Genomic DNA, 23967 nt, shown 5'->3' on the forward strand with positions numbered 1-23967 from the left:
TTTTATTCACAACTTATTTTCCACCGGTAAGAAATATGCAGAGACAAGACCGTTTGTCTTCTAGAAGAGAGTTTTCATGTTGTTTGCTACCTTTTTTTTGGTTTTGTTTTTTTTTTTTTTTTTTTTTTACTGCTGCCATTGATCTTTGTGTCAACAGAGGCTGGTTTTAGTTAACCTGCAGCAGGTATTGTGATAGTTCAAGGAAAGCAAAATTAAGCTGGACAATATAATCGGGTATGAAGGGAACTGAAAGATAAGGCATGAGTAAGTGGGAAGAATAAGAAAGGGGTGACTTGCACCTAGAAATTAGAAGATGCTTTAAATTCACTGTGATATTTTCATACTGACTTCTGGCAACTGAATTGTATTACACAATCTTCCTCTTTCTGAAGGAATGTTTTTTACATAGTGCTTTTGCTGTTGCTGTTTATGGTTTAACATCAGTTGATGAATAAGTGTTCTCTGTCACTTTTGAAAGGCTTAAGGGATGCTTTCTTACTTCAGTCTTTGTTGCATTGTGCTAAACATAATGTCCCTGGGATCATGACATTTGGTAGTATCATACACAGTTTTTCTGAAACACTCTTCAGAAGGTAGATTAACTTTTTATTAGTTTTTGTTTTAAATCTGTTAACTATCTGTGTCTTCATTTTAGAGGATGGGCAGCTTTTCGTGTGGGGTGATAATTCAGAAGGTCAGATTGGCTTGGCCAATGAATCCTGTGTCAGTGTCCCTTGTCGAGTGGATGTTGGAAAACCTGTTTCCTCTGTATCCTGTGGATATTATCACTCTGCCTTGATAACAGGTAAGGGAATGGGAATAGAGGTTGGTGGAGACAGGACAGTAGTTTTCAAATTGTTGCCTGTGTAAAGTCATTTGTTGCTTTTAAAATTAGTTGTTAAAAACTGCCGTGTGACAGAAAGTCATCGATGTAGTTTTATATCACATTGGGGGAAAAACTTGCAGTTAATTTTCTACATTGTTGTGCAAATGTACATTAGAAAGAATGAGTATCTACATTAGAAAGAATGAGTATCTTATCACACTTTATTTTCATGAAGGTTGTGACATATATTGTGGGTTAATACTATTGTTTCAAATATCTAACTTTTCTTGAGATTATTAATTTCTTTGTGATGATCAAATAATAGTCTCCCTCTTCTTTAGAAATATAAATATTGAACAGAGTTACTATGTTATGAGGAAAAATGAATCTCATGTGCTAGCAGTGCAAGGTTGTTGTCAAAGTTTGATGTTATGTCTTAAATTTTGAGTTTTGGAGTCAGTTAAACAGGCAATATATGGTATGAGGAGAAGCACATGCTACAGTGAGCTGTTGTCTGATCTCCAAACCAACCTACCTCTCTTTTGCTTTCCAATTCTCTTCTCCCAACTCTCTGTTTGTTTCCAGAGTGAAGATTTCACTCTTTTTTAAATAATGCCAGCATGGGTGAATTTATCAGCCAGTATTGATGCTGTTATGTATGAGCAGCCATGAAGTCCTCTCAGCCATATAGATTTACATTATTAAACTTTACAGTTTGGTCCCCTCAGAGTAATTAAAGATTTCAAAGGATCAATAGTTTTGATTGTAAAGCTTTTAATGGGTACCCAGGAGCTATTCCATCAGATACCTTTCTCAGGTTACTTGATAAATGTTACTTTTCCACATACAATATAATATTGGTCTCTGAGAACATGCTGTTAACAGAATGAGAGCTTGCTATGGTGGACAAATATTAATTAGGTGTTTTGCTGGTAGTGTGCAACTTTTATTACAGATCCTTTATTACAGTAAATGAATTAAGTGCCTAGGACTGATGAGGAGCTCAGCACCTATTAGGAAATCTACAGCTTCTGAAACTCAGAATACATGGGGAAAAAAAGATGCTTACTTGAAGGATGTGGTAAGAAGGTGTGTATCTCTGCCTTAGAGCCAAGAGCTGAAGCTCTGAAACTGCAGTGGGATGTCACAAAAGCTCTCTTTAGTGGCAGGGTTGAGGACAAGCATCTAAGAGTAAAGAGAGAACAGTGTGTGCTGCCAAGTACTCTAAGGAAGTGGAAACTTTTTAATGAAAGAGGATGAGAAAAAAGGCCTAGGGTTTCAGCTGGTTAAGAAAAATTGAGCCTCTCAAAATATTAATAGGAAGATGAACTGATTATCACCTGTGAAAATGAGCAGTTGTTGAACCTGTTACTACTTAAACAGGCCTGAATATGAGATGGAAAATCTTAATTTTGATCCTTAATATCTGCAAATCCTACATGATTTGGGCTTCCGTCTATCTCGCTGAAACTATTGACACACACATGACCTTTTTGTGCTGAAAGTATAAATTTTTTTTATTACTTTCCTTTAGGCCCTTGCAGACAGTTTTATTTGACCGATACTTCAGCTACCATAAAAATTTAGTATTGGACATCCAAGTACTTTTGCCGGTTCGATCTTCTGTTGCAGTAGTGTCAGTGTGTATCCAGTGTTTAACAAACTTTGTGCATTTAATCTGAGTGTACCGTAGTCACACAGTGTGTTCCTTCTCAGTTACTCCATACCATACAATTAGTATGGTTTGACTTTTAAACATCAAATAATATATTATGTTTAATAACATAACATAGTTGCAGGATGTAAGACCTAATAGATGCTGTCAGGCTGAACTGATGAGCGTGGCACCACATGGTTCCCTTTCTTAATATGTTTATGTTAGACATAAGGTGTACACTAGCTAAGTAATAACTGTTAGGATCACAAGTGTATCTGAGCTAAAACTAAAAAGTGGTTAATGTGGATACTGGAATACATAGTGTGGACACAGAGTGCCCTCTCCAGGGCAGGATGTTCATTAATAAGAGACTATTGAGTAAAAAAAAATGGTAAAGTACTGATTCCAGATTTTTTTTTTTAATAAACTAAAATAGTTATTTCTTTCAAACAGGTGGTTTTAAAAAGATTTTTTAGTAGGGTTTTGTCTTTAGGGCGTTTAACTGCTGTTAAGTGCAGTGCAATGTCACTTATTTAGTAGTTCCCAAAAGGTTTATCACCTTTCTCACTTCTGCTTCCTAGAAGGCCTTTCTTTTCAGACAGTAATTCAGCTACTGTATATGTCAGCCACCTGGATTCTACCATGTACACGTGGACCCCACTGGTGCCAAAGTAGTTGTAGAATAGAAGAACAGAATATATTCTGAGTATTTTTAATAAAAAAGCACTTCTGAAATTTAGAATTTTATACTCATTTCCATATGCAAATTATGAAAGAGTTCATGTTTGAAAGACGATTGTTCGCTTTCTTTCCCTCTTCTTTGCCTTCTTTAGAGACTTCCACTGAAAACAAGTTTTTAGTGCTTCCAGCCCTCTTCAGGACTTCTTCACAGTATGTTTCCTTTCTCTTTGCAGACTTAGGATGCTGGGTCCCAGTATTTGAGATATGTCTCAAACAAAGCAACATAGAAACAAAGAGCTGGAAGAGGGTAGCAACTATTTTGAGCCCTTACACAGATCCTTACTTGACGTGCCTTTGCCCATACTCACTCAGGAGGGGACAGTTTTTCAGGAAGCATTAAGCTTGGCAAACACGTGGAGCTCATTTGTCCACTGGAGGAGATGGAGAGCAGGAAAAGCCAATGTATCTAAACCACTGCTCTGGTGTCTACAGCAGAATTAGATTTGTGGAGCCAGAAAGGAGCTGAATATATTCTTATATCTTCTAGTGTTTCCCCTGCCTGAATTCTTACCGTAATCAAGGTCAAGATAAATTCTCTTTGGAAATATGTCTTTTCATAGGGACCTTTGCAGTTGCCATGAATTCCTTTCTTAATATATTTTGTCATTATTTCTAAGGACTGGTTTTAAAGAGCATTCATCCCACAAACACTTCTGTGCTCTGAATTTCAGTGTCTGAGATGGTTTTAACGAGTTTGGTTTTGAAAAAAATATTTCTTTTCTTTTTCTTCCTCATTTATTCAAGGAATCATAGAGTGATCCAACTCTTTTGTCCACTGTTCTCATTTGCCACCAGCCAGGTCTCCTATCTGCTCTCATCTGCAGGATGCACATTCGCCTTTGGGAGACATTTTCCATTTGCTTGCCCATTTCCTTGACATGCTCCTGGGACCTAAAGTTTAGTGATACAGAAAATGTGCCACATAATGGAAAGTTCAACACCTGAGAATGTGACTCATATGAGAGAAGAAAATCAAATAACCAGGTTCTGTTGTGAACATAATGTCCTTAAAATGCAGGTGTACTGCACACAGTACATCATGTCCTTAGCATGCAGGTTTACTGCACACATGCTGCACTCAAAATTTGTCTGGGTTTGACTGGATTCTTTTTATTCTTGATTGCTATTCTTCATAGCTTTTAGACCACTATTTGCCTTAAAGGGATGCATAATGTATTCAAAAATTGCTTTAGTAAATGGTTTTATCTTTGTTAGCTGGATTATTAAGTTGAAAAAATGTAATAAACTTGATTAGTTTGGGAAGTCAATGGAAGCTTGGCCATTTGAATCTCTAATCCTATTAATTAGATTGTGATTGGATTAATTTTTTCAGTGCAGTAGTGTTTAAAAAGAACTGCTGGTCTCTTCAAAGAGAACTGCATAAGTAGTTATCTCCCAAGCGCTTTTGGGGGTTTATCAACTCATTTCTAAAAATATAAGGCTGATCTAAGAGTATTAAAACAATATTCGCCTTCCAAAAAATACAGGTTCTTTTTGTTGTTGGTTTTTTTCCATTGTTTTCACTTAGAATCCCTAATAAAATCTCCTTGTCAGCAGAATGCTTTGGTTACAGAAAACCACACATTGCAGTTGGTTTTTTCTCTTTTTAATTGGGCTGCTGTTTTAGAACAGAAAATTGATGCTGCTGCAAATAAATGCAAAGTGTCAGCTTGTTCAGAGTATTTCTGCACATAGATATAAGAAAAAAGATCAGAATTAAAACAGGAAATCAAACTGAACAGAAAAGCTTAAACACAGTTCATTCTGATTCTTAAAAAACACAGACAGATTGAAATGACTGCAAAACAACTCCTAGAGAAAAACTGTAGAAGAATGTAAGAAAGCCTCAGGAAGAGACAACTGAGAGGGGACCTCATCAATGTCTATAAATAGCTAAAGGGGGGGTGTCAGAGGATGGACCAGGCTCTGCTCAGTGGTGCCCAGCAACAGGACAAGAGATAATGGGCAGAAACTGATGCCCAGGAAGTTCCACCTGAACATGAGGAAGAACTTCTTTGCTATGCAGTGACCGAGCACTGGAACAGGTTGCCCAGAGAGGATGTGGAGTTTCCCTCACTGGAGATATTTCAGAGCCATCTGCTCACAATCCTGTGCCATGTGCTCTGGGATGACCCTGCTTGAGCAGGGAGGTTGGAGCAGATGACCCACTGTGGTCCCTCCCAACCTTACCCATTCTATGGTTCTGTGATTCTGTGAAAGGTACTTCTCCACAGACACATGCAGGTAACCCAAGTGTTAGAATATTATTGGGCTAGTTTGTGTGTGCAGGAAAGAAAATGTCAGAATGATAGAAAAAAGTAAGGACTACTGGGAGGATGAAGTTAACACCTCTGATCATGAGAGTTAGGAAATACAGCTGCTATCCTGTTTCATTGCCTTGCTGAAGAGAATGGATCTCTGTGAATAGATTGTGGCTGACCATTCAATAGCCTGAGTCCCATCAAACCTTGTAGAAAGCTTGACATTGAGTAAGATCACATTAATCTCATTCCTTGAGTGCCTCCCTATGCAGTTAGAACATTCAGTAAAGGTACCAAGTCCAGTTGCCAGCCTTAGTGGCCCAGAACCACGGTACTTGAAGAATGTTTTCTGTTGTGAGAGACAGAAGTGATCTTGGGAAATAGAGAAACCATATAAAACACTGTCCTAGTTTAACTCCAGCAACTAGGCACCACACATGCTCTCACTCACTGCCCCCCACCAGCAGGATCAGGCAGAGAATCAGAAGAGTTAAAGTGAAAAAAACACTTGTGGGTTGAGATAAAGACAGTTTAACAGGTAAAACAATAGCGGTGTGTGCCAGCAAAGCAAAACAAGGAGTTCATTCACTTCTTCCCATGGGCAGGCAGGTGTTCAGCCATCTCCGGGACAGCAGGGCTCCATCACAGGTAACAGTGACTTGGGAAGACAAACACCATCATCCCATACGTCCAGATTAGAAACAAGTTATTGAAACTTAATTCTGGTGGAGTTATTGCTATGGAACCACTGCCGTATTTCTGTGGTTGGATATACAGTTCTTACTGTCCAAACCATACACAGTTTTGTGTCATTTACTGTGATTTCTTTATATCTTACAAGAAGAAAGCATGGATTTTCCATCAAAATTCCATGCAAAATTATTTTTTGTTTCCATTCAAAATTATTTTCTGTTGTAATTCAGATTCTTACAAGCAACTTCAGTTGACATAAATACTGGTTACAGAGGGAATTGTAACCTCTCAGAAGCAGGATGTATATGGTTTTGGTTTTCTCTTGGCTACATTTCTTGCAGGCTCAATATTGTGATTCTGATCTTGGAGGGAGCTAAAACCTAGCACCTTCATGTCCCATCAAAGCAGAGTGCTTTGCCCATCTGTTTGGGCATTATACAAGTATTTTCAACTATCCTGTAATGACTTTTCTGACAGTGATTTGTGTCTGCAGCAGTCTTGACAACTCATCCTTGCTTCTGAGTGTATGCTGGAAACCATACCATGTTCCATATTTTCACAGGAGATGGTGAGCTCTATACTTTTGGAGAACCTGCAAATGGTAAACTGGGATTATTGCCTGAACAGCTGAAGAACAATAGAGTCCCACAGCCTGTACTGGGAATTATGGAAAAAGTTAATAAGGTTGCTTGTGGTGGAGAGCACACAGTGGTGCTGACAGGTATGTAATTTAACTGGCTTTTTTTCATCCCTATAACTTAGTCTTAAATTTAATTTACTTTAAAAAATTTGCTTCCCACTGAAATTAGATGTAAATGGGATCCTGGTTGATACCACTGGTGACACCACTTGTGTGCCCTTGCCTTTATCAAGCAAGTTGCCATGTAAATGTCCTTTTTATGACAGCATAAATTATGTATAGAGTTGTTTTACTTATAAGAAAATCCTATAAGAGCTCAAATGACCAAAAGGAGTAACTTTCCAGGGATGAGATTTGCACAGCATGCTGTGCAAACCTGTTCAGTTCCACACAGCTTGGGATTCCCAGCATCTGAAGGGATAGAAGGTTATTGATACTATCTTGGTTTTTTTTGTTTGGTTGGTTGTTTTTTTTGGTTTTTTTTGTTTGTTTGTTTGTTTTTTGTTTGGTTGTTTGGTTGGTTTTTTGGGGGTTTTTTGTTTTTTGGTTTTTTTTTAATAGTCTTAGCTCCAATAAATAGCATTTTAAGTGAACTTTACCTAATCTGAGAGCCTTTCTTACTGGAATTGTAATAAGCCAGCACCTCCTAGTGCAACACAGATGATTAATGCTTTTTTCCTCTAAGTAACTTGAAAGTGGTATTGCAGTGAGGGGGGAAATTTTGGATGAAAGGTTCCATTCTGTAGTAAATTGAAATTACCTTGAAATTTAGTAAAGTATTTAGGAAGTCACTTTTCAAGTAGCTTCACTAAGTACTGGATGCCTAAGTGAATTAAATATCTCTTGTTGTGATACGGATTTTTCCTGTGCCTTTCAGAAGAATCTTTAGCACACATATAAAACTAGTATAGATACAGACATTTGACATATTGCACAAGTTATGAAAATCAGCAAATACAACTGTTACATAATAGTTCACAGGGCCACATATATAGTACTTGGAAGATGGTGTATGTTACTGAACTGTTAAATAGTTGTCTGCCAGCAGTGACTCAGCTTTTCCAAGAGATATGTGCAAAGCATTGCTGGCTCTTTATTTTCACAAGTTCTATCCTGAACTGTAGTGGAAGAGAAGCAGGAAAGGTAAGTTTTACTTTGCCCACAGATGGTTTGAAAAATATCAGCTTTGGCTTGTAATGAATATAATATCTGTAAGGCTGTATAGCCTGTAATTGTTCTCCTACCAAAATACAAAAGCTATAAAAACTAGTTGGATGTATAGTTATCAGTCCCTAAATCTGCATTCTGAAAAGTCTACATATTCTCCTGTCAATCTTGTGACACACCTTTAAGATTATGTAACTAAAATTTCTAAAATATAAACTGAAAATCTAACTGAGGGAGATTGCAAGTAATATAATGTGGTATTGTACTGTAAGCCATTGGAGAGAGTAAGGGTGGAAGTGAAATGCTGGGAAAGGCTGTGTGTAATGATTCAAGCTGAAGATTCTGAGTAGGATAAAATTCCTTTGGGAAAACCATGAAGAGGAAATAGCAGTCGCCAATCCAGGAAATAATGCAAATAGATGTCTACATTTCAATGACTTTGTCTCTCATCTTTCACCAACATGCAGTCTTACCCTGGCAGTATTCTGTGTCATAAAATAAATTTCTTTACATAAAATCAGATTATCATTATTAGCAAAAGAATTACCATAAATTGGAGACCAACAAATATGTAAATCATAGCACTATTTTATGTGTTATAAAGTGAAGTTCTGCAAAAAGAATTTGATTATCATTACTGATTGTTTTTTAACCATAAATCTGAGTTCAAACAATAGATATTTCATTCTAATGATATTTCATGTGATAAAAATTCATCATAACAAACAACTGTTACAGAGATTTAGTAGAAAGTTGAAGACCTGGATGCCATCATCATTACAGTGAAATCTGTACCAGAGCTAGAACAAAGAGGCAAAATATAAATGCCAAAAAAACAAAAGCATTAGAAGAACATACCACAGTAAGGTATTTTCATATTAATACATAATAATGTAAGTCAGTGTTTTAGTATGTAAGGTTTAGTTGCTTATGGAAATAGATTTTGTTGTAGAAGGCAAATAAGAAATTCAGTGCTTAGCCGTCAGTTGATGATCAAAGTGTTGAGTGCCAGAAGATCTAGTTGAGTCACCGAAAGAGGAAAACTGTAACCTCCAGCAAAATACATTTCCTAAAGATTAATAGTAGTTGTGATAAGAGTGAAAAGTCAGATAGTTGGTTTTTTAATGTGATTCAGCTGTTATTAAATAGGTTACAGCTGTGAACTTCTGCCTAAGACACTGAGTGAAAGAGTAGAGGATAGTGGAAATACTGTCTCGAGTGAAAAATACTTCATCAGCAGTGTTAACATACAGAAATTTTTCTGTCTCAAAGCAAAATTTGGGAAAAAAATGTGAAAAAGGATAGGTATTGACAATAATAATTTTGAAAGTGAGTGTGACATACATAGATTATAGTTTTAGCACCAGAAACTTAACTTGAAATCACTCCTGAATTGAATCACTTGAATCACTCCTTGAGATAAAGTGGTGTGACTACAAATTGAGAATTCTGATGATATATCTTTAAAGAGGAGCAGAAGCACTTATACCTGTTTTAAGCTCATTTTCATAGTTAAGAAATCAGTACAATTTTGAAGAAATTCTTAACTTTATGTGTCATCTGCCATGAAAATAGGTGCTGCTTGGTTTTAGGAATACAACATAACACAATACTGATGTGGTTCTCATCTTTTCAGGGTCTTTCCAGTTTTTAAGGATGTGGCATTTCACTCTAAAAAAATAAGAAGTGAGTGTCTAATTTTTGAATATTCCTCAGCTTCCTCTATCTCATTTAACATTGCAAAAGGATGGGAGGAAGTGTCACGTGGAGATGCTGTTGCACGTCTTGGTTCATTTCTTGCCATCATTTCTACTTAGGGTTTATCAAATTAGAAGAAATCATAATCCAGTTATCTTACAGACTACAAGGCAAGTTTCTTCCTGACTCTTATGTGTAATTAGTCTATTCCAAAGCACTTCATTTGATTTCTTTTTTATGACTTATCTACACTATTGGCAATTTTGTATGGTAAGAACCACTGTTATCTGGGTTATTAAATGAATCTACTGTTTGGAATCTCTCCAACAAGAATCAGAGTAAGTGGTAGAAAGTACATATTAAAATAATTCCTTTTTTTTTCCCTCTGAAATTCCAAAATAGGAACCTCAATTATTTTTCCCAGACAGCAAGAATTAAATTGTTGAGAGCAATTATTTGGAAAAAAACCCAACTTTTTAAAGATAAATTTCAGAAATATTGAATATGGCATTGAAAGCTATCTTCTTTACAAGCCTTAGTGTTCCTTCTGCCTTTAATATTTGCAGTTGTTCTAGAGAAGCAACAGAACTGCAGTTAAAAATTCTAACATGCAAAAGCTTTCTCTCCCTGAGGCAGCACAAACCTATGCATTTCATGGCAGTCAGTCAGCCAGTCCAAGAAGATCATATCCTCATCCCACAGGGGTTCTCTCAGAGACTGAAATAAATGCACCCACTACCCCAATGCTTGCAGCTGCTTCCTGCTGAAAATGAAAGCTGTTGCTGTCATCACTCTCAAAAGAAATGTGAGAGAGCAGCAATCACAATTTGTGTACTTTTTCAGTAAAATGTTTTAACAGGATAATAATAAATGTGAACCTAGACATTGGAGAAGAAGAAACAGATGATTTGGAGTGGCCTTAATATCTTCCAGTTTTTTTCGGATGGCGACAGATCCTCTGGGAATAATCTTGTCTATAGAAGGATATATTACCTCCTTTCATTCTCTGAAAGGAGGGAAAGCAAAGATAGTTCTTCAAAGGAAAAAGTGAAGTAGTCCTTTGAGAATAGAATGTTTGACACAACAATACAGCACATTAGTGCATTAGTATGTAAAATGTTGGATTTTTCATCTTCTGTCTCAAGGTCTTTTAGAAAGAAAGCCGTGACACCCATTTGAAAGAGGATAAAAAGGATGAAAAAGCTCTACCTTTTCCTGAAAGAACCCACTGTTCAAACCACATAGGATTATCTAGATTTTTCAGACCATTCTTAAGTCTGTATATTATTTATACTGAAATCCCCAAATCTAATTACTAGCTCTGGTAACACTGAGTATTGTGTTGATAGATGATTTTTTGCAGTAACGTTTTTCATTATAAGGTGTTTAAAAATAAAGCTACTGTAAGAGTGAATAGCCCATTGACATAATAGTTATAGTAGTGATAATAATAATAATGTTTGGAAATTAATCTGTGTGGAGAGGCCATCAAGATGATCAGAGGAATGGATCACCTCTCCTGTGAGGCAAGGCTGAGAGAAGTGGGGTTGTTCAGCCTGGAAAAGAGAAGGCTTTGTGATGATCTAATTGCAGCCTTCCAGTGCCTGAATGGAGCCCACAGGAACGATAGAGAGGGACTATTTATAAGAGCATGTAGTGACAGGACAAGGGGGAATGGCTTCAAACTGAAAGAGAGTACATTTATATTAGTTCTGAGGAAGAAATTCTTCACTATAAGGGTGGTGAGGCACTGGAACAAGTTGCCCAGAGAAATTGTGGATGCCCCATCCCTGGAAGTGTTCAAGGCCAGGCTGGATGGGGCTTGGGACAACCTAGTCTGGTGGAAAGTATCCCTGCCTCTGGCAGGGAGGGTTAAAACTAGGTGATATTTAAGGTCCCTTCCAACCCAGGCCATTCTGTGATTCCATGATTCCGTGATTCTATGATATAAGCGTACCTCTCTGCTCTGTTTTAGTTCTGTGGGTTTTCAAACATTGTCTATAGCCTTAAATACATAGCAGGGAATACATAATTCTTAAAAACACTCTAAGAGCTCACACAGTTCTTTAAGCAAATGGCATGTTTAAAAAAAAATTATGAAAGCTATATAGATTTTTGCCTAGGACTATTTTATTGATAGTGCCAATGATCACAGAGATTACAAAATATGCCTGCAAACTTGGAAGTTAAGCAAATAGACAGCAGTTCCTTCCTCAAGGCAGAGACAGGACTCGTGCTGTCTTCCTGCTGCTGGGTGGTGTTTCTGTGTCTGAGCCTTCCTTGTGATTCCGAGATGCCCTGGAGGCATCTCTCATTCTCCTGTGGACATATGTCCATCCTCTTCCCTTATACCACTCTGGTGCTGCCTTGACTGTTCCACAGGAAACTGTATCAGCAAAAACCCCCCAAAACCTGACACGCTGAGCTGGGCATGGTCACCACATAACCAGGTGTGCAGCACAGTGCAGGAGGGGACTGAAGAGAGAAAATGAAGGGGGAATGAAATCTGCCCTTTCGCTCTATTACATTTTGTTACTGGGACTGAGGACTGTAAAGAGAAGTTAATACGAATCCCTTTGGGATTCATGCTGTAGGCAAATTTATTTACAAATCCAAATTCAGAATGGTGAAATTCAACACTGTCATTTTATCACTAAGTGTGTGAGGTTGCTTTGCCATACACTTCTCTTTCCACATATTTTTAAGGACAGTTTGGAGGAAATACCTCATTTCTGCTAAATGAGGTTATTACTGATGTTTGGCCTCACTGCTGTGCCAGAGCAGTGAATTGCTTAAGAAAGGTGCAAGGTTTTTCTCTTCCTGTGCCCTGTTAATTGACTAAGAAGCAAGTTTAGGAGGAGCAACGTTTGGATGCCTCTGATCTGTAAGAGCAGCAGAAGAAATTGTTCTTATAAAAGCGCTCCAACCTGGCTTGGAATCACCCCTTTCTCCTCATTATCAGAGAAAGAGAGAAAAGAAAATATTTCCTGCACTTTCACATTTGAGAATCTCTTCCACTAGACACAAATGCAGAAGACATTGCATGTTTCATGCTAGAATTAAAGATATTGCGAAAAAACCCCTTTAACTTCACTGAAAGTAACTATGTTAATCAGATAAAGCCATATAATTTGGAAATTACAAGACCTGCCAGTTTCCAAAGAAAAGTTAAGACAAATGCAATACTTCTAAGCAGAATTTATGGAATCAGCCATCCTGAGAAAATAATTTGCTGAAATGAAGATGAGACTTTGGTTTGCTTAGAAAAAGCTCCTGTCTTTTAGGAGTAGTTTTTTGATTCTGGTGCAGAAAGTCTAAATGTTTCAGGAAATTTCTTGTTTTACTTTCTAAAGCTCCTGAGAAGGTGTTGCTTTCTTGCACTAGCATCTCCAGCAGAGGGAGCTTTATCATTACATTTAGTTAAAAAAAAAAAAAAAGAAAGAAAAAAAAAGAGGTTTACTCAATATCTTTCATCTACAGTCTGGAAAAAAAGTGAAATCGTTGGGGTTTTTTTACAGTGGGAATTCATGACATCTTAATATGGCAAAGTTTTAAAGGAATAGAAAGGGCAAAGCCTTTCCTAGAAAGAACATTTCCATATGTAGTGTTACACTATTTCATCAAGGTTCTTTTAAAATCGGAAAGTTTAGTATAAGGGTACTATGGTAGTGATTTGTAACCTGGTCTGTTCTCTGCTTTCTCTTTCCCTGACAGCAGTGAAAGATTAGTTTAAGGGAATGGTAACATGATTAGTTTTTCGTATTTCTCCAGTTTGTGGCTGCTGTGAGAATTGGATTGCACAGTGTAAGTTACTTTTGTGGCACTTGAAGTTATTTTGCTGTTCCAGTGGCCACAAAGAAGTGCTCAGAAAGCAAAGATCCTCTGTTGATTGGTGTTCCACACATTCCTCTCTTGCCTTTGAAAATGGTGGCATTTTTAATTTGATGGCATCTCTACAGCCAAACTGGGCATGTTCTGCACCAAATGCAGAACAATGACGTAACAATATCTTTTGCTCCCAAGTTCTTTTTACTTAACATAGAATATTTGTTGTCCTTCCCAGTCTTTCCCAGGTTTTCTTAATAATTTTTCAAGTACTTTAAATAATAGTTCTCTAGCTTTTCCTTTGTTGCCTACATGCAAAAGGAGCAGGGAATAAAATTCCAGGAAAAACTCCCGTTTTTCAAAAAAACCTTCTCTTTTCAAGTATGACCTCATCAAGATTTCCAAGCTTCACAGTCTTCCCCTGTTGTGATGGAGTGCCAAGGATGGACACACCAAGAATCTTTATTGCTTTGGAGAAGCTTTTATTCTTTTTCCTGGCACAGACAGACCATTAAACAGACAAAATATAAATGTGGAAAGATGATTATTCTGTCACAAGATAACACAATTATAGTCTTCCCTGTGTTTAGTGCAGGGCTGATTTGGTAGCTGAACAGAATACTAGAACCTCTTCTGTTCCAGTCTCTTCTTACATACAAATTAGTATTGGTTTAAAGAGGTCTTGTCTATGAAATTTAGGATCATACAAGGTAAATGAAGGTAAAGAGAAATTAAGATGAGACTATTGCACTTGAAAATGCATGAATATGTAAATATTGTGGTCTTGAATTGATTGCAGTATGTAAATTTCATTATTTTTTTTTTAACTGGTACCTCATGTACCTGTGATCAGTGGGTTATTTTGCAGTTATGTTAGAAAACATATTGCATATTGAACCATTCAAAATTTTGTCTAAATATTTCCTGGTTTTCTTTATTTTGTTATATGTTGTTATTAATTGCTAAATGTAATTGATTAGGGCTAGTGCATTTTTTTAATTGATTAAACATTGCTCTTTTGATGCTGATGTCAGTTGCCTTCCATTTGGCTGATAGAAAGCCATTTACTATATAAATATATACATATATATTAGCATGGGTTTTTATTAACTTTGCCTGTACAATTTCAGAGACAGATGTCTATACTTTTGGACTTGGACAATATGGGCAGCTGGGCCATGGTACTTTTGTTTTTGAATCTTCAGTGCCGAAGTCTGTGAAACACTTGAAGAAGCATAAAATACGTAACGTTGCATGTGGGGAAAATCACACTGCTGTAATAGCAGGTACGTCAGTGCAGAAATCTGAAATGAACTTCCAGCAACTCGCTATTGTACTGGAAAAGCTTCTGTTACAAAATGAGCAACGGCAGAAGACACATGCAAATGTACTGGTTCTGAGCCAGTGAGGAAGCCAGATTTGATAGGAATTCCTGATTCATATCCGTGCCATGCATGACTCTGTGCCCTGTATCTCCTGGGGAATTATAGCCTTATAAGCATGCCTTGCTTTAACAAATATTCTTGTTTAGAAACCTTTGTTTTTCTATACAGTTTAAATCTTATTATTTTGTTAGAGTGGTTTTGGGTTTTTTTTTTACAGATTGTCTAGACTAACTTGCATCTCAAACAGTCCTTTGTCTGAAAATATGCATATTTTTAAAAATCATATTCATCTGCTGAAGTTCTAAAAATAATTGTTCGTGTTTTGGTTTTGGAAGAAAAATATTTCTTACTTTCATGGCCTGTTATTTTGTTTGCAATGGTTCTGTCCTGGTTTTGTATTGAATCTTGGTTTTAACATCCTTTTTTCCACATACAGAGAATGGCCTCATGTTCACTTTTGGAGATGGACGACATGGCAAGCTGGGCTTTGGAGAAGAGAGTTTTACAAACCTGTTTGATCCCACTCTGTGTTATAATTTCTTGAAGTTCACAGTGCTTTTGGTAAAACTTTTGTTCTTGCTTCTCAGACACCTTTTTATGAAACACATTATTAATGAGAATTGAAATCTTATTATAGAATTATTTATTTCTTTAATATTTAATTGACAACATAAATTGAAAGAAAAAGGAAATTATATATGCTTACCTGTTTAGAATTTCTTTGGTTTGAACTACACATATAGACTCTTTTTTAGGGTTTTATTCAGTAGTCTTGTGCTATAGTGATTTGGTCTATAGAGCTGTGGTAGCCTATAAAATGAAATATTTATTACTCTTAGATTGTTGGAATAGGGGGAAATTGATATCTTTTCTGAAAACACCAGAGTGTTACCTTTTCAATTGTGGCAATTTTTGTACAGTGCGATGTTTTTAAATATTTGAGAATATTTGAGGTTTTGCTTTTTAGAATCCAAATGGGATGAGAAAGCAGGAATACTCTTTCATTTTAAGGGAATTGTTTTTGTCTATTTTTTGAGGTGCAGAAGAAGTAAATGTCACAGAATTGTCAGCTTAAACAATGCTAACATAACTCAGGATTGAGCAAAATTTGACACTAAAGTCTGTTTATCTTCTGTTTCTTTACTGGAAATAGAGTTTAAGGAAGTCTAATCAGAAGTGAAGTTTTTAAACTTTTTAAAAAGTGAAACCTCTGATCTTTATGTAATAATGCTGCGTATATTGGAGAGATTATGATTTGCTTTACATTTTGTGGATTTTGTGATAAAACAACTAGATTTATGTAACTGAAACTATCAGTATTGACCACATTTGACGTGTATCAAAATAATTAGCTCAAATCTCTCGAAAATCAGTGGAAGTGTCTGTCTGTTGTTCTGTTCAATACAAGTGTATTTAGCTAAGAAGAAGTGAAGATAGATCACTAATCATTAATAAACATAATTAAGTACTTTTATTTTGCTGATGTAATTAGGAGCAAAATTTGAAGCAATTTGGTAGTCTTACCTTTATTACATTTTTTTTATAATTCAAACCCCTTGAGATGATTATCAGAAAATGCCATCCTTCTATTGATACTTGAAATAATCAGACACTTGTTTGAGCTGTAGGTTGCTTGTGGTGGTTGTCACATGCTGGTTTTTGCTGCTCCAAGACCTAAAGGATCTGAAGAAATACCCTTAGAAGATTTATATGAGAATCCTTTGACTGCTACTATCCCTAAAATGAGCGGGGACTTTGTACTGGCAGACACCTTACAACTGTCAGCAGCACGAATGCGACGTCGGGAGAGGGTAAATCCAGAGCTCTTTAGAGCTGCCATACTTCTTTTAGGAAACCAAATCACTTTTAAAGCTAAAAATCACAGCATATACCCAGCAGATAAGTGTTTAAGTTTAATGTATAAAAAGAAAAAAAATTAATATTTACTCTGATCCCAAAAGCTGATGCAGGAAGAAAAGAGGTATTGGTCAGATTTTCCTTGTTTATTTCTGGGAAAAAAGTTCAAATTGGGTTTGCAAAATAGAGAACCTCTTCTGTTGAATTTTAAAAATATCTTATATTTTTAAATGGTGCCGAGAACCTGACTATTTTGTTGTTCCCTCTGAGTCCTTGAATATATTAAACAAGTTCATAATTTATAAAATAAATAAGGAGAACATTTCACAATCAGCTTAAAATATCCCTAAATCCTGTAGCTACCTAAAATAGTACTTTTTTCACCTTTATCTCCACTAGACATTCCATGTGATTTCTTTAAGTAGCATGATGAGTTGGATTATTTTACTTACCTCTCTGAAAACTAACTCTACCAAAACCTGCATTTATTTCATAAAAATGTTTTGATGTTGTGGGTTAAATATCTCAGTGTTATTTGAGAGAGTAGTTTTTCATTTTAAATAGAAATCTTAAATAGAAGTTCTTTTTGACCTTTGTCTATATTTTAAGACTGCTTGAAATTATGGTGTACAAACAATCTAAAAAATTCCTTCTATGTCCACTTTTTAGGACTATAAATAATTAAAATATTGAAGATATTTTTTTCTGCTTTGTATAAAAGTTCAGCATAGTATCATAGACTAAAAGAAAATACTACTATTAAATATGAGAAATTGCTTACATTTTGTTCTTCTACCCTTATTCTCAGTATATTTTTTTGATCTTCTAAAGGAAAGGTCACCAGAACAGTTTATTCGAATGGCACGAACTCTGCCTCCACTGGGAGAAAGCTTCTTAAAATCTTCATTGCCTGTGACAAGCAACACTACCCCATTCAGTTTTTCTGCAACAAGTCTTCCTAAAGCTGAATCTGTGGCAGATGGAGACAGTGAAAAAGGTGAAGTGTCCCCACATCTTGCTGCTGTTTTCTGATAAGTATGGTTTAGCTCTCATCATTCATAAATGATGCTCAGTTTGAATATGAAAGGGAGTTTAAGTTGTCTTACCTCAAGAGTGTCTGGCAGCATACAGAAAGCTGAGAAATGCAGACAAGAAATCACCTCACAGTGTTCATGTTTGGAAACCATGCTTAAAGATTCAGGGGAGGCTTGAGTGAAAGAAAAAACAACTTCTGAATTGCACCTGTGGTTAGGAACAATAGTAGAGACAGTAAGGTCTATAAGAGAACTTGGATAAGAGAAGAGGTCTACTAATTCTTACAGGACCTTTCTTCTTTACTTGGAAATGCAAAATTCTCTATTAGCTAAGATAATAAGGATTTATAATATTCTAGCTAATGCAAAAGCCTGGATAACCATAATACTGATACAGCACTGGACTTTGGCACAGATTCTCTAGAGCAGATCTGCACTTATCTGTGTTCCTGGGCATGTGTGATTTCCTTGGAGAAGCAGTGCTGAAGAGTGCAGAATGCAGTGCTTTCTGTAAAGGTTAGCCCAGATTTATTGGACAGTCAAATCTCATTTGAAAGTAATTAATTCAGTTAAAATTAAGATGATTATTTGTAAAGCAGCCAGCATGTCCATTAGCATTTCTCATTCTAGGAAAGCAATGCTGTGAAATTTGAATTGCCTTTAGAGTCTTCCTAGGCCTGCAACCTCAGGTTTTGTGCTGTATGGAATAGTCTTATACCTGATGGACTTGAGGTGGACCTGAAGATGACATAGGAACATTTTTATGATGCTGCGTTGGAGTTAAACTCACTGTCTCTCCATCCATTGCATGGGTAATGTGCAATGTGCATAACATGACTGCAGCTAATTTGGTCTAATTGTTACACAGTTATTAAAAAGATTATCCAAAAGAATCTATCTCCCATGTAATATTTATGCTTTGAAAGCCTGCAGAAATGGTCAGAGATCTACAGTGCACTGATTGCTGGTCTCAGTATTAACCTCTAATGTTAATACTGATGAAAAGGGATGGAAGTGTTTCTTCTGTGTCTTAGGATGGGGGAATGAGGAATCTCAGTACTTCAGTTCTATGTCAGAAAATTAGAAATACTCTCTATTTTATAAGAGTGGGGTGTTTTGTTTGCTATATATTGCTTCTTCCTATGGAATTTGTTTATTTATTTATTTCCCCCTATTGTAGAAAATGATCATCAAAAGGGTAAACCTGGTGAAACCTCTGCAGAAGAAGATTCAGATGATGACAGTACTGACAGAAACCTTGGAGATACAACTGACATCCTAAATATGGTAATATATTCCAATAATGAATCTATAATTCAATCATTTTTTATGCAGAGGAAGACAAAGAAGCTAAATCATGTTTCAGGTCCTAGTATAGAACTTCTGACTAGCCCAGAATGTCCTGTGACACGAAGTACTGAAAGTAAAATGGGCATGCATTTCATATCATCATTATCCAGTGCTGAAATATGTTATAATTTCCCAAGTAATGTTGTAGGATGAGATTAAAGCAGTCCAAGTGATGCAGCCCCCTCCCCACACTTTAGCTCTGGCAATCAGAAAGAAAAGGAAAAGCATGCTGGATACCACATGGTATCTGAACTTGATTTTCTTAATGATTTCCAAGAGAGAATTTCAGGAAATGAAGCAGAAGAGCTATCTTTTCCTGTTTCCAGAAGAGGTTTAGTACAGGTGGAGCATGTTAAAGAGAAGACCGAAATGCAGACATTTTGATTATTTGGTGATCCTCAAGCTTGATCCTACATACTTCTTTTATTTAAAATCATGTTCACCTTATCACTTCTACACTTTTTCAAAACAATTTTGTTTGCTCAGCAGAAAGGACATGTCCAGGCCTTAATGCAGTGCACTAGAAAGAGAGTTGGGTTTTGTCTTTTTTTTAGCCTTTGATGGAATGGAAACTCTCTGTGGATTCAGCTCTGAATATGTTGTCAGTTATGCTGGAGGGATTGCACATTTTACAGGAATTATTATTTGCTTGTACTTAAAAGTACTTAATAATTTAACAGTCTGTTTGTACATACCATTTATTTCACAGTTATAAAACTCGATTTACAAGAAAAAAAATGTTTTCAGATACAATGCACAGCATGGCCTTATTTACCTATTGCACACTTTATGAGCTAGACTTCCTTCTCCTTTTAGGTTTTGTACTTATCGTGAATCAATTTTAAAACATTTGTCAGAACGAAACAGTAAATTTAAAAAAAGCCCATCAGGCAAACTTGTCAAAATACAAAATAAAATGATTGCTCTTCTTGAATCTAAATGCAAATAACCTGATACAGCATAGTTGCCTCAATCTTTCTAGGCTGTGGCAACATATCTTATTGACGAGTGTGACAGGTGGAGGAAAACCTTTAATGTCATATTGATGATATGAATTTTTGGAAGTCTGAAACCAGAACTGTGTTGAAAAATAATATGGTGATTAAGCCATAAGCAGTTAACAAACAGCAGCAAAGAACATTATCTGGTCATTTGGAATATATGGGAAAGGATGACCAAAATCTCACTACACATGCCAACCTAGTAATATTCTACATTGCCTTGCCTTTTGGGTTTTTGCTTTATGTAGAAGAGAGATTCCAAGGAAAATTTCTGCTGTGTAATGTTTCTTTGAACATATTCTTTCAAGGCTGTGGTATCAAACTAGGTGTTGAGTTGGAGGTTGTGATGATCAGGTGTCATATTTGTAGCCTCAACTTTGTGGTGGATGGAAGGTGGATCTCAAATGTGCTTGTGGACTGTAAGAAAGGGCTTTCAGTCTACAGACCATCTAGGTCTGTAACCATCTAGGTCTGTAACCATCTAGGTTACTACTCTCTTTATAAGCAGTAAATGAGGAAGTGGAAGTGAAATAGGAGAGTTTAATGATCATACAGATTTGTCTCAACCTAAGTGCAATAATATTAAAATGTTCATGAAATAGCTCTGTTTAGTAGAACTGGGATTTGATGCTGCTTTCCCTGTTAGTTAATTTTTTTAATAAAGATCTTATTTTTTGCAGACACATGCAATGAAATTGAATCCCAGTGACTGGTCCATAGAATTATCACCACTCCAGAAACAGAAGGTACTGTAACTAATTATATACATGTATACTTGTACTGATGTTCAAAAAAATCTGAAATTCTTGTGTTATCCTAGTACTTCATTGTTTTTGCAAGGCAAAAAAAAATTAGGCAAATTTTATAGGCCTCCTCTTGCAAATTTTCTGAATATCCAATTCTAAGATGAAATTCTAAGAAGTCAGAATTTGTGCAGGCACATAGAACTCCTCATATCCAGTGGGGTTTGAGATGAGAGTATATAATGTTTCACCAGTTTAAGGAGCAAGAGACTATCATATACACATTTCACATACATACATTTCTGCTGGTTTGTTGGTACTAAAAGATTTCAATTGACTTTTGGGACATAGTGTAAGTAAAAACTTTACTGACAGGTATTCACCATAGATTATATTTAAAGGAGCAAAATTACTGGTTTTAATCATGAAGCTAGAATACTTTGTATTACCTTCTTATTTCACTGCTAAAGTGATCCTAGCTTTTTGGCATTTTGTTATATTTCTTTATCATTTTATTGTAGATTTTAAAAATTATTCTGAAAAATTTGTTAAATAAGTGTAAAATTTAAAGCAGAAAGGCAACAGATTTTCAAACTTCTTAGAAAGAGCATAGCAGTGAGTGCATCAGAAGATTTTTCCAGGGGGGAGGTGGAGGAAGGTGTAAGAGAACTGTGCTTATTTCCTTCTGTTTGCAACAACCTCATGCATTGCATCTGCTCTGGCCCATGGGATGTGGTACTGGATGCACAGTCCTTCCTGCATTCCCTTGCAGTGCTGGGTTAGTGAGAAAGGTGTAGTAGCACATTAATCATTAACAGAATGTTATGTTCTTCTCATATATGCACTGGTGAATTCATTTCATGTGAAATATTCTACTTTTTATGCTATCTTTTAATCCCTTCTCACAAATTGTTTCTTTTCTTGTTCAGATGCTTTTCTAACCTTTTTCTTTTGCTGTCATTTGTCTTTAATGCTTTTTTTTTCTTTCTTTTTAATTTTCTGCTTCTCGTGTGGAATAGAAGAACAATAAAAATGTGAAACTGAAAAGAGATGGTAAGGGTGGGCTGAAAAACAAGGATTCTGATTTCACAAAGGAGGTCTCAGAATTAGACTCTGGCTCTTTACAAAAACAGTCCTCACTTTCAGAGTCACCAGGACAAGATTTAGAAAAGAGTAGTGCCTTTGTAGGGAAGTCTGTGGCCAAAAAAAACCCAACAAAAGCTAAACCTGAGCATACACAAAGTGTTAGTACTTTGAAGAGGGGTGTTCAACAAATGGCTAGGGACAAAAGCAGATTAGTGAAAAGGCAAGAAGAATATGTGGAAAATCCTGAATTTTTCAGAGAGGATGTAACTTATAATCTTCCAACTGAAAATCAAATTCTGTCTGAAAAACCAAATTCTTCCAATAAAAAATCAAAAGCCGTTAAATCTAAGCAATCACTTAAAATAGAGGTACTTCCTTCTGCATCCAGGGATCATCCCCAGACTGATGATTCCTTAGTTGTAGAAAAATACAATCTCGTTCAAAAGCAAGAAAGTCAAGAAGCAATAAAAAGTCAAAACAAAATAAAGGATGTTACTGAAAAATCTGAGAAGTGTGAAAGAACGCACGTCAAAGGAGAAGAAAGTAGTGCAGAGAAGACAGAGAAGATAGGGTTTAAAATATCTGTAACTATGTCATCATCTTCAACTGAGGAAAGTAGTTACGATCTTGAAAAGTATGTGCTTAAGCGTAGGAAAAAAGAAGAGGACTACAATGAAGGCAGAGACATCCAGAGGGCAAGGAGAACAGTAGAAAACGTGGAAGATTTGGACTTAGAAAAAGAAGACAGTGAGATTGAGGAGATGCAAATTAGAAACAATGAGAAAGAATGTGTAGAAGAGACTGATTTAAAAAGCCAGAATGAGGAAGAAACAAACTCTGATGCTAAATCTGATGAAGATGGGCAATTAGAAATTAAGAATGGGGAGGATTCTGATCAAGAGCAGGAGGGTGAAGGCAGTGAAAAGGGTGAAAGTGAAAAAGAAAAATTAGATGAAACAATTGACAGTGAAGGTAAACTAGGGGAGGAAGAAGACAGTGAGTATGAGAAAGGTAGAGATGAAGTTTCAGTAGAAAAAGATAAAGATGAGGAGGAAAAAGATAAAGATGAGGAGGAAAAAGATAATGAGGAAGAACATGAAGGAGAGGAGTCACAGGCTGAGAAAGACAGTGAGAATGAGGGTGCAGAGGAGATTGAAGAGGTTAATCAGGAAGATGGAAAAGATCAGGGAGATGAGCAAGGCAGGTTGATGAAGGAAGAAGAAATGCTGAGTGAGGGAGAAAAGGAGGATATGGAGAAGTATGCAAAAGAGGAAGGCACTGAAAAAGAAAAGGAGGAACAGGTTAAAAGTGAGGGAAGAAATGAGAGTGAGGAAGGAGGTGAACATAGAGAGGGGGAGGAAGAAAAAGAGACAGAGGCAGAAGAGGAAGGAGAAGATGAGAAGGAAGATGAAGAAGAAAATGAAGAAAGGGAGAAAGAAAAAGACAAAGAAGGTGAAGAGAAGGAATTAAGAGAACCATTGGCAGGGAAGGAAGACGATGTATCTGAAGAAGAACAGGAAGAAGAAGAAGATATGAGGACTAAGAAGGTGGAGGAGGATGGAGTGGAAGAAGGAGAAGAGGGAGAGGGGGATGATGAAGTGGAACAGGAAAGAAAAGATGAGGAGAAAGAAGGAACAGAGGCAGAAGCAGAAGGGGAGGAGGATGAAGTGGAAGAAGGTGAAGAAGGGGAGGATGAAGTTGAAGAGGAAAGAAAAAATGAGAAAAAAGAAGGAACAGGGCTAGAAGCAGAAGGGGAGGAGGGTGGAGAAGATGAAAAGGAAGAAGAGGGGGGAAATGAAGAAGAGGAAGAAGGGATAGAAGAAGATGAGGGAGTGGGGGAGGAAAAAGAAGAGGGAGTTGGAGAAGATGAGGGAGAAGAGGCAGTGGAAGAAGAAGAGGGAGATGAGGAAGAAGAGGGAGAAGAGGCAGTGGAAGAAGAAGAGGGAGATGAGGAAGAAGAGGGAGAAGAGGCAGTGGAAGAAGAAGAGGGAGAAGAGGCAGTG

The 23967-nt window shown here is 36.5% G+C and overlaps 1 protein-coding gene across 1 annotated transcript in view; it reads left to right on the plus strand.

The window, feature by feature from the left end:
* RPGR (retinitis pigmentosa GTPase regulator) overlaps positions 1–23967 on the plus strand; it is a 50557-nt gene that overhangs the window by 10001 nt on the left and 16589 nt on the right. Inside the window, exons 7-15 of the mRNA XM_017810876.1 lie at positions 656–805; positions 6741–6899; positions 14639–14794; positions 15330–15454; positions 16522–16704; positions 17582–17747; positions 18965–19071; positions 20816–20881; positions 21898–23562. Of these exons, the coding sequence (XP_017666365.1) occupies positions 656–805; positions 6741–6899; positions 14639–14794; positions 15330–15454; positions 16522–16704; positions 17582–17747; positions 18965–19071; positions 20816–20881; positions 21898–23562 (2777 nt within the window). The remainder of the gene's footprint in view (positions 1–655; positions 806–6740; positions 6900–14638; positions 14795–15329; positions 15455–16521; positions 16705–17581; positions 17748–18964; positions 19072–20815; positions 20882–21897; positions 23563–23967) is intronic.

The sequence above is a fragment of the Lepidothrix coronata genome, unplaced genomic scaffold, assembly GCF_001604755.1.
Source record: "Lepidothrix coronata isolate B3197 unplaced genomic scaffold, Lepidothrix_coronata-1.0 Scaffold30, whole genome shotgun sequence".
Classification (NCBI taxonomy): Eukaryota; Metazoa; Chordata; class Aves; order Passeriformes; family Pipridae; genus Lepidothrix; species Lepidothrix coronata.